This window comes from Hemiscyllium ocellatum, chromosome 5 (genome assembly GCF_020745735.1).
Source record: "Hemiscyllium ocellatum isolate sHemOce1 chromosome 5, sHemOce1.pat.X.cur, whole genome shotgun sequence".
NCBI lineage: Eukaryota > Metazoa > Chordata > Chondrichthyes > Orectolobiformes > Hemiscylliidae > Hemiscyllium > Hemiscyllium ocellatum.
This window is the reverse complement of record NC_083405.1, coordinates 54,970,668-54,983,127: the sequence shown is the minus strand read 5'-3', so window position 1 is coordinate 54,983,127 and position 12,460 is coordinate 54,970,668. Positions and strand designations below refer to the sequence as shown.

The following is a 12,460-nucleotide window of genomic DNA, read 5'->3' as shown; positions in this document are numbered from 1 at the left end:
GCAGCACTTACCTGCTTACCACAAGGGTCTTATTATTAGGTTAGAGGAGGAGGGCGGATGGGAGGCTCTACCCCTGTAGTGCCTCGGGTTCCTCGCCTGCGCGCTTTTATAAAAAAAACCTTCCCAGGTAAGCTAGCGCGACACCAGCTTCCGGGTCCGCTAGGCGCTTAAACAAAACTTTAAATTTTAGCCGTTAAAAAACAAAAACTGAACTATACCCGCGACTTAAAAAAAACACACCAGACAGCCGTTACCTGCTCCGCCGAGAGAGTGCAGGAGGACTGGAAGGTTGCTCATGTTATCCACCTGTACAAGAAGGGTAATAGGGATATTCCAGGTAACTACAGACCAGTGAGCCTGACAGCAGTGGTGGGAAAGTTGCTGGAGAAGGTACAGAAGGATAGGATCTATTTACATTTAGAAAAGAATGGGCTTATCAGTGTTAGGCAACATGGTATTGTGCGGGGGAGATCGTGCCTTACCAACTTAATAGAGTTCTTTGAGGAAGTGACCAAGTTGATAGATGAAGGAAGGGCTGTAGATGTCATATACATGGACTTCAGTAAGGCGTTTGATAAGGTTCCCATGGTAAACTAATAGAGAAAGTAAAGTCACATGGTGTGCAGGGTGTTCTAGTTGGGTGAATAAAGAACTAGTTGAGCAACAGGATACAGAGAATAGTAGTTGAAGGGAGTTTCTCAAAATGGAGAAAGGTGACCAGTGGTGTTCCACAGGGATCGGCCACTGTTGTTTGTGATATACATAAATGAGCTGGAAGAGGGCACTGTTGGAATGATCAGCAAATTTGCAGATGACACGAAGATTGGTGGCAGAAAGCATAAGGGACTGTCAAAGAATACAGGAGAATATAGATAGACTGGAGATTTGGGCAGAAATGTGGCAGATGGATTTCAGTCCAGACAAATGTGAGGTGATGCATTTAAGCAAGTCTACTTCTAGAGCGAATTATATAGTGAACGGAAGAGCTTGGAAAAAGTTGATGAGCAGACAGATCTGGGAGTTCAGGTCCATTGTACCCTGAAGGTTGCTGCACAGGTAGGTAGAGTGGTCAAGAAGGCATATGGTATGCCTGCCTTCATCAGACAGGGTATTGAGTATAAGAGCTAGCACGTCATGTTAAAATTGTACAAGACATTGATTTGGCCGCATTTAGAATACTGTGTACAGTTCTGGTCGCCACATTGCCAAAAAAGATGTGGATGCTTTGGAGAGTGTGCAGAGAAGGTTTACGAGGATGTTGCCTGTTATGAAAGGTGCTAGCTATGAAGAGAGGTTGAGTAGGTTTGATTTGTTTTTATTAGAAAAAAAGGAGATTGAGGGGGGACTTGATTGAGGTTTACAAAACCATGAATCAGGGTAGATAGATTTTAACTTTTTCCCAGGGTGAAGGATTCAATAATGAGAAGTCACACTTTCAAGGTGAGAGGTGAAAAGTTTAAGGGGGATACACACGGCAAGTACTTTACACGGAGGGTGGTGGATGTCTGGAACATGTTGCCAGCAGAGGTGGTAGAGGCAGGTGTGGCAGATTCTTTTAAGATGCATCTGGACAGATGCATGAGTATGTGGGGAGCAGAGGGATACAGATGCTTAGGAATTGGGCGACATGTTTAGGCAGTAGATTTGGATCGGCTCAGGCTTGGAGAGCCAAAGGGCCTGTTCCTGGGCTGGAAATTTTCTTTGTTCTTTGTTCTGTCCTTTTGGACCTGACCAGCTTGATTGACAGTGCTGCTGTAGAGTCACACGTTTGGTGGAGAACACTGAAATCCCCCCAGCCAGAGTACATTGTGTGTTATTATCACTCTTAGTGCTTCCCCCAATTGTTGTTCAACATGGAGGAGTACTGGTTCATCAGCCAGTGGAGGATGGTACATGGTAAACAGCAGGAGGTTTCCTTGCCTATGTGGCCATGGAGATTTTAATGGATCTGGAGTCAACGTTTAGTACTCCCAAGGAAACTCGCTCCCAACTGTATACCATTGTGCTGCTACCTGTGCTGGCTCTGTTGTCCAGGTGGGACAGGACGTATATAGGGATGGGGATGGTTTTGGTATGTAAAGTATGATTCTTTGAAAAAGGCTATGTCAGGATGCTGTTTGACTCGTCTTTGTCGTAGCCCTCCTAATTTTGGCACTAGCAACCTATTTGTAAGGAGGACTTTGCAAGGTTGTTGGGCTGTTCTGCTGTTTTCATTTCTGGTGCTTAGGTTGATGCCAAGTGGTCTGTCTGGTTTCATTACTTTGTTGAGACCTTGTGACAATTAGTACAACTGAATGGCTTACTAGGCCATTTCAGAGGGCATTTGAGAGTCAATCACATTTCTGTGGTTCCAGAGTCACATGTAGGCCAGACCAGGTGAGGACAGTGGATTTCCTTCCTTGAAGGACATGAGAGAGCTTGATGAATTTTTTGAACAATCAACAATGATTTCCTAGTCAATAGTAGATTGTTAATTTCAGATTTTTAAAGTTATATTCAAATTCCAACATCTGCCTCAGCAAGATTCAAACCCAAATCCCTAGAACATTACCTGAGTTTCTAGCTTGATAGTCTAATGATAGTACATTAATACCACTGTGGTATTCCGATGTTTGTTTTAACTTCTGTCTGTTTTCTTTTTTCCATTTTATGTTTTCCTATATTTGCTTCTGAGGAATGTGCATTTAATTTTGCCATTCACTTTCTTGTCACAAACCTCTTTTAATTTCTTATCGTATTTATTGCCAGTTCACTCATTCTTTGCTCTTTTTTAAACAATTTCTTCATCACCGATTTTTAGACTTACTTCTAGTTTAGGTAACATTGTAACTCCATTCTTTTAATCAATTACTGTAGTTGCCTTCATCAGTAAACTCTGACGTTCCTCGTGGAGTTTTTCTTATTTTTCATTGAGAGTATTGCATTATTTATTTTAATGCTTGACATTTTATAACTACTTTTGTAACTTCTAATGTAATTTCCTAACCTAACTGAACTTGCCCTCCTAGATATTTAATTGACACTCTTTAAATTTGAGAGATTAGTTTCAAATGTGACCATATCATTGAAACATCTGTCATGTTATAATCACTTTTTCCCTGGAGGAGTCTTTGCTATAACATTACTAATTAACTCTGTTTCATTACATAATATAATAATTGTAGTCAGTGCTGCATACTCAACAATAAGGACAATAAACAGAGATTAATCTGCCATGTATCTTCATTTGTTATGTATTTACAATCCTAGGCTATCTGCAGCAACTCTATTTTACTCATGTCATTGTATGTGAGTCTGTAACATATAAACTTTGTTGGTGGGTAGTAAAAACTGTAAGGATCAGAGATTTGATCAAAGTAAAGAAGGGCCTTATAGGAAACAGGCCTGGGGCTAGTGTGCTCCTACAGTCTCAGTAGTAACATGGGTTGTTATCATGTATTCTGTGTATAGTTGTAACAATGCAATAAACTCAATATTATCTCTTCAACAAGACTGTTCTAGTTAGTCCAGAAATGTAGATATCCTAATTCACACTAGATTTCATTTAGTACGAAGGAATTCAGACACAACATGGTGAAAAAGTGTGTCCCTGCCACCGCATAGTGAGCAGTGGCGACCAGTATTATTTTTAAATGTTGCCAACTAAGCCAAATTAGAATTTAGGGCTTTGAGAAAAGTGCAGGGAAAATGATGCTGATGACTGAAAAGATTTCAAGGGAAACAGATACAGCTGATAGCTGTTGACAGCAAACTCCACAAATTTCATGGCAAATTTCAACACAGAGGAGTACTTCACAGAAAGCTTTTAAGATCTGGCAGATGTTCTGAGGAGAAGAAATCTGCAATTCCAAGGAAGAGGCGCAGGCAACATTGTGAGGCAGTGCATTGTATAAGTAATTGTGAGTCTGAGTTGAGCAATGAGTTGAAGAGACATTGAGGACTGTGTAAGTTAAAAACCAAAATTCCGCTGAACTAAAGGGGAGACTTTAACCAGCACAGTTCAAGCTGAATGGATAATAACAATAATAAAATGTTGCAGATTCAACTGGGGTTTCCCTTCTTACCATGTGAACATTATGAGTTTGAAGTGGGGTGAAGCTCCAATGTAGCCACAAAGAGTGGAAACCCTCTATTACAGTAACGAAGCTCAGGAAAACCCTCCATTATGGCAGTGAAGTGTAGGAGAATCAATTTACTGCAGATGAAGAACCTTAAAGAAGAAAAAAAACCTAATTATGTTAGGAAGCTCTGGTATTATGATAGTTTTGCCAGGAAAATTTAATTTCAGAGATTTGCCAAATAGAACACAGAATTGGAAATTCAGGGCATCATTTTTGAGGAATAGAATAGCTTCTTGTCTGGATAATGAGATGGAAGCTAAATAAGTAAATGCAGGTCTGTACACAATTTGGAGGAGATAATATTGCTCACCAAAGGATAGATGAAATATTAGACAAACATGAACAGCCTTTGACAATTAGTTCAACTTCAGAAGTAATGAAATTCTTGAAAGGGCAAGATTTAACTCAAAAGTGTGCATCCTGGTGATTCCATTGATTATTTAATTACCTGATGAAGAGATGTTAATATGATTAATTAAAGTCAGAATTCATAAGAGACTGCCAGAAGAAGTCCAAAGAAGATCTAATTCTAGAGTGCACTATCTTATCAGATAGTAGGTGAAATAGAAGTCCTGAAGCAAAACACATCAATCCTAAGAGAAGATAAACTTGGCACAGGAATTTTACAGAATCTAAGAATTTCTTGAGATACAAAACTTAAAAAAAACACAGATAAACCATTAGATAGTAGAAATCCTTTCCAGTGCTGAGGATCAACAAAACTGTACAGGTATGAATAGTGCCCAGATTTTAAAACTGAATTCTTTCATTTTAAGAAAGTGTCACTTTCAGAAAATTGCCAAACAGATCACAATAACAGAAAATCAGAAGACTGCAAAACTACTCAAGTAGATATAAATGAAGTAGAGCAATCTGCAATAAAAGATAACGGCTTATGTTTTCCTAAGGAAAATCAGTGACCCATACCAAACATTTTAGCATGCATTTACACCATTGGGGATCACATAAACTTCAAGTTAGATACAAGAGCAAAGTATTGTCAAATGGAGAGCTTTTATTGAGAAAACATTGCTTACAGCCGACACGGTTCATAGCAGTATGCTGCGAGCAACACTCCAATATAAAGAATATCAAATCGTAGAAATCACCATCCATTCCTGAGTAGAAAATAATGCATTGATCTGAGACTCAAAAGTTGCAAGTAGGTTAAACAAGTGGTCAAAGAGAAACAGGTGGAATATTTTGCTGAAGTCTGTTTACATGTGGCAGAATGTATTCAGTAAGTAGAATCTCCTGAGGTTAGTTACATGGGAAAGAAATACTGCATACTGTAAATGAGATAGAAAGCTGTGTCTGCAGTGTTTGGGTAGAAATGTTTTCGACTGTTATCAGCCTTGAAGATAGTTCAGATTCCTAGTGATAATCAAGTTAATAGAAAATGAAAACAAGGAGACAGGAACTGTATCAGATTCATCACTCACTCAAGATGACGGAAGCATTTGTAACTGTAATCAGGCCTAATGCTGTACAGTATTGTGAGCCATTATCTGCTCCAAATTCGAGTCTGCCATTAAAAGCTGAGAGGATTAGAGTGGGAGGGACTCTAGCAAATTAACTACATTCCCACCTTCCAAAGATGAACTCCAAAATCAATAAATGATCCAAAATACTGCAAAAGAAAAAAGATCACCTGCTACAGCAGGCACCATACCAACGGCTACAAAGAATAATCACTGCTGAAATACACCATGCAACAGATACAAGAGGTTAAAGAGACAGCTACAGATCTCTGACCATCATGCCTACTGTCTTATACCCAGCAGGCTAACATTCTTGCAAGTCAAAAGAGTACGCATTTGAGGAGCAAAATCAAACCTCTAGATCGCTGGGATTTGTGAGGTCAAAGAGATTGTGTAATTTAAAAGTGTATAACAATTTAATAATTTTATGGAAAAAGATTTCGGGTAGGGATGGGTGCTGTAAATGGGTTTAAAAGGTATGAAGAGAGTATCTTTTTATTTTCTGTATTTCTTAATGTGAACTGAAATTAGAAAAGAACTGTTTTAAAAAGCAAGGCTTGTTGAGTGATTGCTGTGCTTTTTGAAAATATGTGGCCTGATACAGTGTTTCCACTGCTGGTTCAAGCAGTAGTGAAAGATTTGCACATGAGCTGGAGCCAAGTGCTCTGTTCAAATGGAGATTCAACCAGCAATAAATTACTGTTTGTTCTGTGGACTAGTGATAAATAATCAATGACAAAACCTCTGTCTACCAGCAAATATGTGATTGGTTCCCAGGTATCTGTACTACTTGGGGTTCTCAACAGGTTAGGGAGAAGCCATAAGATCCCCATAAGCTCAGGGTGTGTCAGGGCTCCCAGCAGAAAAATATGCCTTAATCCTGAAGAATCTCAATTTATTTTTCCTCCAGCAGTTGCTTTAAGTTGTGAGTTTTAAAAAATATGTCAGAGACTTTTATAAAAAGTGAGCCAATCACCCTCTGCACACTGAAAAGAAGTGAAAACATCTGAAGATGGAATATTGAGAAGCAATGTTCTGAGCAGCACAAAAATTATCTCAGCAAATCCTGTGAACAGAGACCACTGAACTATTTTCCCCGTTAGGGAAAGGGTGTTAGAGTTTTAACTAGTTGAATTCTATACAGACGTTCCATAATTGTTTACCTGTTGAAGTCTATTTATTTGTAATAAACTGTAATTCTTGTTAAGTACAGAAACCAGACCCCATATTTTCTGTCAATCTGGATCTGAAAGTCAGGTAAATTGGGGATTCTGTCTACTTTATAAAAATCTTTAACATTCGTGATGAGTCAAGCCTTGATTTCCACCAAGCTACCCATTTGAGGTGTAAAAATAGGTTAATTCAGTAAACACTGAACAGATAATGTGCGGATAATGTGTCACAAAGATGTGCGGGTCAGGTGAATTGGCCATGCTAAATTGCCCATAGTGTTAGGCAAGGTGTAAATGTAGGGGTATGGGTGGGTTGCGCTTCGGCGGGTCGGTGTGGACTTGTTGGGCCGAAGGGCCTGTTTCCACACTGTACGTCTAATCAAGTCTAATCAATAATACCACAGAGACTAAGTTAGAGTAAAGAAAGAGTTTGTAGGAGACTGGCCTGAGTTTAGTGTGCTTTTAACCGTACCTGCAGTAATATAGCTTATCTTATGTAATCTGCCAATTCTTGTAGCAATGCAATAAACTTTGTTATTTACCTAGTAAAACTTGTCTAGTTAGACCAGAAAAGTGGGTTTCCTAATCCACATAAGATCACGTCAGGCTTGAAGCAGCCCATTGCAACTTTGCGTTTACAGCTTCCTCTTTCTGTTTTAGACTTGTTACATTTTTCAAATTAATTGTAACCCCAGCTTCAGGAAGAATATTTTATCTTTCTCTTAGGTATCCTGTAGCCCATTGCTCTGAAAAGTCAGTAACTTTAGACTTCAGCTGAAATCTTCATTTTTTATACAGTAGGATTTTACTACAACTCAACCTCTCTGTCTTAGACAGGAAAATATTTTTTATAAAGTAAATTTGAACTTTTAGTTGATAGTTGAAAAGTTGATGTGATGAAACTGTAATATTTTTGTGTTTTTCAAAACCAGTTGATACAAGTTTGGGTTCTTGTAATTCTTTAAATTAAGAATATGAGTTTGTCTGGGTGTTTGGAGCTAACAATTAGCTCTTAAAAGTTACAATACCATTATTTTGTGTGAGAGGAAGTTGTCCAGAGTTACAGAGTCACTATCATAGTGTCATACACCACATAAACAGGTATTTCAGTCAAATCAGTCCATGCCGAACATAGTCCCAAACTAAACTAGTCCCAACTCCTAGCTCCTGACCCATATCCCTCCAAACCTTTCCTATTTATGTGTCTATTCAAATGTGTTTTTAAACGTCATAATGTACCTGTATCCACCACTTTCTCAGCAAGTACATACTACATACAAACCACCCCCTGTATAAAAAAAAGTCTCATGTCTTTTTTTAAATCTCTTTCCTCTCACCTTAAAAAAATTGCCTCTTAGTTTTGAAATTCCCCAACCTAGGTATAATACAACCACTATTAACTCTGTCTATACTTCTCATTCTTTTATAAACCTCTGTCATATTACTCCAGTGAAAAAGGTCCCAGCCTTTCTAGCTTTTCTTTATAACTCAAATTTTCCATATCTGGCAACATCCTGACAAATCTCTTCTGAACCCTTTCCAGCTTCATAAAATTCTTGTAATTTCCTACTAACTACTATGTACCACTCTCACCTTGGCTGATGAATCAGTACACTTGGAAGAAGCATGAGGAGTGGTGGTGAAGGAATCAACAAGAAGGAAAAAGTACTTGACCCCATCCTTGCCAGTCTGCCTGCTGTCCATGACAGCATCAGTGGGAACGATTACTGCACAGTTTTTGGGGAGATCAGTCCTGTCTTCACATTGAGGATACACTTGTCATGATCGTGCTGTGGGCCATCAGAAACAGTAAATTTGTACTCAAATATGATTTGCATCCTCATATCCTCCACTCTACCATTAATATTAAACCAGGGATTAGCCTCTTTTCAATCAAAGGTGCAGGAGAGCATGGTAGGAGCAGCACCAGGCATAACAAAAAATGAGGTGTCAACCTGTGTGTACAACACAAGATTACATGCATTCTCTACAGAAGGTGGGGGAGAGTGCTAAGCAGTACCATAACCACCAAATCTGGACTATGGGCTAGATATTGTGGATGCTAGAGAAGGCTGAAGAAAATCAGCAAGTCTGACAGCATCCATGCAGAGAGAAGCAATTAACATTTTGAGTCTGGTATGATTCTTTTTGAGAGTTGAGGTTTTCAGAGCTGAATAAAGAGTGACTGCCTGTGGTATCAAGGCCATATATGACTGAATGTGGTATCAAAGAGCAGTAACAAAACTAGAAATGGGAATCGGGGAAAATTCTCTACAACTGGAGTCATACCTTGCACAAAGAAGGATGTCTGTGTTCGTCTCAGCTCTAGGAACCGTGGCTGAATCATCTGTAGTTACTTCACCAATGATCTTCCATCCTTCCATCATACGGTCAGAAATGGGGTATTCACTATTAAGTACACAATGTTCAGCACCACTAACAACAACTCAAATACTGAAGATCGCTGTGTCCAAATGCAGCAACACCTGGAAAATAAATAGGCTCAGGCTGTCAAGTGGCAAGTAACATATGCACCACACAAATAGCAGGCAAGGACCTTCTTCAACAGAGCGAATTTAGCCATCATCCCTTGATGTTTATTGGCATCACTGAATCACCACTGTCAACATGTTGCGGGCCACCATTAATAGAAACTGAATTAGAGTAGCCATGTAAGTTCCGTGGCTTCAAGATCAGGTCAAAAGTTAGGAATCCTGCTCTGCATCGCTTGACTTCCCCCAAACCTGTGTGTATCTGCAGTACACAAGCCAGGAGTGTGATGGAGCAGCCCCCACTTACCTGGAGGAGTGCAGCTACAATAAGACTCAAATCTGACAGTATGAAGGACAAGCTATCTGCTTGGTAGGCATCGCACACTCAAAGATTCAGTCGTTCCACCACCAACACACAGTAGCAGCCAAGTTCTTCAACGACAAGCAATTTTGGAGAAATCCACCAAAGGCCTTGGCATCTTTCAAATCCGATTACTGCCACCTGGAAAGACAAGGGCACTGGATGTATGGGAGCATCATCACCTGCAAATTCCCTTCTGTGACACTCACCAGATTGACTTGGAAAACATGTTGTTCATTCACTATTGCTTGATCACAATCCTGAAACTCTCTCCTTAATAGCATTGTTAGTGTATCTGTACCACATGGACTGCAGCAGGTCAAGAAGGCAGCTGCCTGCACTTCTCCAAGGCAGATAGTATTGGGCAATGGATTATGGCCCTGCCAGTGAAGCCTACATCTCTGAATGAGTAAAAGAAATATAAGGAGACCATCTGCCTTACCAGATCTGTGAATACCTGATGTTGAAACTGACTTCAATTTTTCATTACAGATTTGAAGAGGAAATTAATCTTCTTAAAATTTTGATGGCTTCTAAGGTATTTGAGAAAGGCACTTAAATTCTGTACTACGCAATGTATACTTTCTGTGAAGAGGTTCAGCAATGGGGATGGTGGGGTGTTGGGAAAGACTTTGGTTTTATGATCATAATAACATTAAGAACGTTATATTATTATGCAGATATGTTCATCACCAAAATAATTATTGTTATTAATGTTGGTTGGTCTGTGTATTTCCAGTGATTACTGCTTTAATTTCCCATTTCTAAGATCACTTTTACTTTTTGTCTGGGATTTCCCACTTGTTTGAGGAAATAAAACTCATTAATAGAAAATAGAACTGCTGTTCTTCCTTCTTTATCATTGATTTACTGCTTGCTTTTAGCCATAACTGAGAAGCTCTTCTCAAAAGAAGACATACATTTGCACTGATTGATATTAATAAACCTAATCCTTGTGTGTGTTCCCATTATAGGATTAATACCACAGCTGATGGGTGTTGCACCAGAGAAAGCTATAAAACTTACTGTAAGTGTTGTAAATACATTCTTAAAGATATTACTTAACTTTACAAAGTATCATGTCATGCTTCCTATAGAAATGTTTCATTTCTCTGACGTTGCATCTAAATTTGTTTGAACATTTTGCAATCATATATGTTCATGTTGACTACTATAAATATTTAACACAATTGTTAGTGACTTACCTTGCAAAACTGAGAACTTCCTGAAGAAGGGGTTATGCCCGAAACGTCGATTCTCCTGTTCCTTGGATGCTGCCTAACCTGCTGTGCTTTAACCAGCAACACATTTTCAGCTTGTTAAATACTTAACTGCCTCGAGGTATGACAGGCCTTCCTTAAAATATGCAGTATAGGGGTTTTACCTGCTGTGTAACAGGGGATACATGTAACTCCACAAGATTCCACCCTATGAGTGTATTTTCTTCTCTAATTTTCTTCCTTTTGTTCTCTCTGCAATTCTAAGGTCAAGATCAGAGATGTTAATAGTGTGGAGTCGAATCTTTCACATCTCAGGTATCCAAGATGAAATCTTGGCATTTGAGACATTCTTGGTTGCTGTCTGGAGATTTGACAGCTATCTCTTGTCACCTCATTTTGAAACTGTCCTCCATTTTATTCCACTGAGACATTTGACACAGCAGTCTACAGGGACTAAGATCTTACTTACTGAGAGCTGACGGCCGATCAGAGCAGTAACTAGGGAGGTAGTGACTGTTGCCTATATGACACCCGTCCAAAGTTGTGATGGTCACTGCATCCCAGGAAAAGGTACTTGATGATAGAAGGGCGAACACAGTAGAGGGGGTGCCTTTAACAAGGACTCCTCATCTGCCTCCCCTAAACAAGACTGGAGGAGTTTAAGCCTTAAGTGAGCAAATAAACCTCTGGCCATAGGCTTAATTGGCCAACTCTTGCCATTCTCCCACTTGGAGACAGCTCAAGATGGGACTTCAGGGATTCTGTAGTCAGTCATAGTTTTGTGTTGTACTGCATAATCTACTTGATTCCAAGTCACAAAAGAGTATCCCCATTTCAGTGATTTTGATTTCTGTCTTTCACAGCAACTGTTCAGCTCTTTCTGAGTGAGATTGTCCATTAATACATGATTAAGATCAATTATATGCTGTAACCTCTTGTTCATTGTACACTGAACTGGGACTGCTGAAACCCTTTGACGTGGTGACCTTATAGCCATCAAACACAAATTTTAATTCTTCCATTCTGAACTGGATTTAAATCCGCGTCCAGAAATTGAAAGTAGTGGCTTATACTAGGTTTTATTTCTTAGAAATGTTACTTCTCTGGTATCTTTCCCAAGGTGCCATTTTTTGTGAATTTGACTGAATAATATCAGGGTGCTGTTAGTGAGGTATAGCTGCAGACCTGTGAAGTTTTAAGATAAATTCAGAATGAAAAACATGAACATATGTGCTTTCTGCTATTGTTGACAGTTAAAAAAATAGATTTTGGAGATGAATTTCATTGTTTTATTCAAAATATTTTATTTAATTTCAGACAAATGATTTTGTAAGAGACAGATTTATTCGGAAAGATGGCTCCATTGTACTTGCAGCAGAAATACTTGCTGGTGGTTGTGTGAGTATTGATATTTATGATCTGACTTGTTGATCTTCCATTGTGCTCCTCATGGGCAAAGGTTTTCAAAAAAAAATTTCCCTTCCTATAACCATAGTTATTTTATAAAAGCATTCAAGGAAGACTCACATTGTCACTTCCTGATGCATTGGTCTAGCATAGCAAATGGCAATTTCATTGTGGAGCTGAGATTTTCTAAGATCAAACACTAAATA

At 39.0% G+C, this 12,460-nt stretch overlaps 1 protein-coding gene across 1 annotated transcript in view; it reads left to right on the top strand.

The window, feature by feature from the left end:
- LOC132816192 (electrogenic aspartate/glutamate antiporter SLC25A13, mitochondrial) overlaps positions 1-12,460 on the top strand; it is a 187,810-nt gene that overhangs the window by 113,938 nt on the left and 61,412 nt on the right. Inside the window, exons 11-12 of the mRNA XM_060825688.1 lie at positions 10,602-10,654; positions 12,165-12,245. Of these exons, the coding sequence (XP_060681671.1) occupies positions 10,602-10,654; positions 12,165-12,245 (134 nt within the window). The remainder of the gene's footprint in view (positions 1-10,601; positions 10,655-12,164; positions 12,246-12,460) is intronic.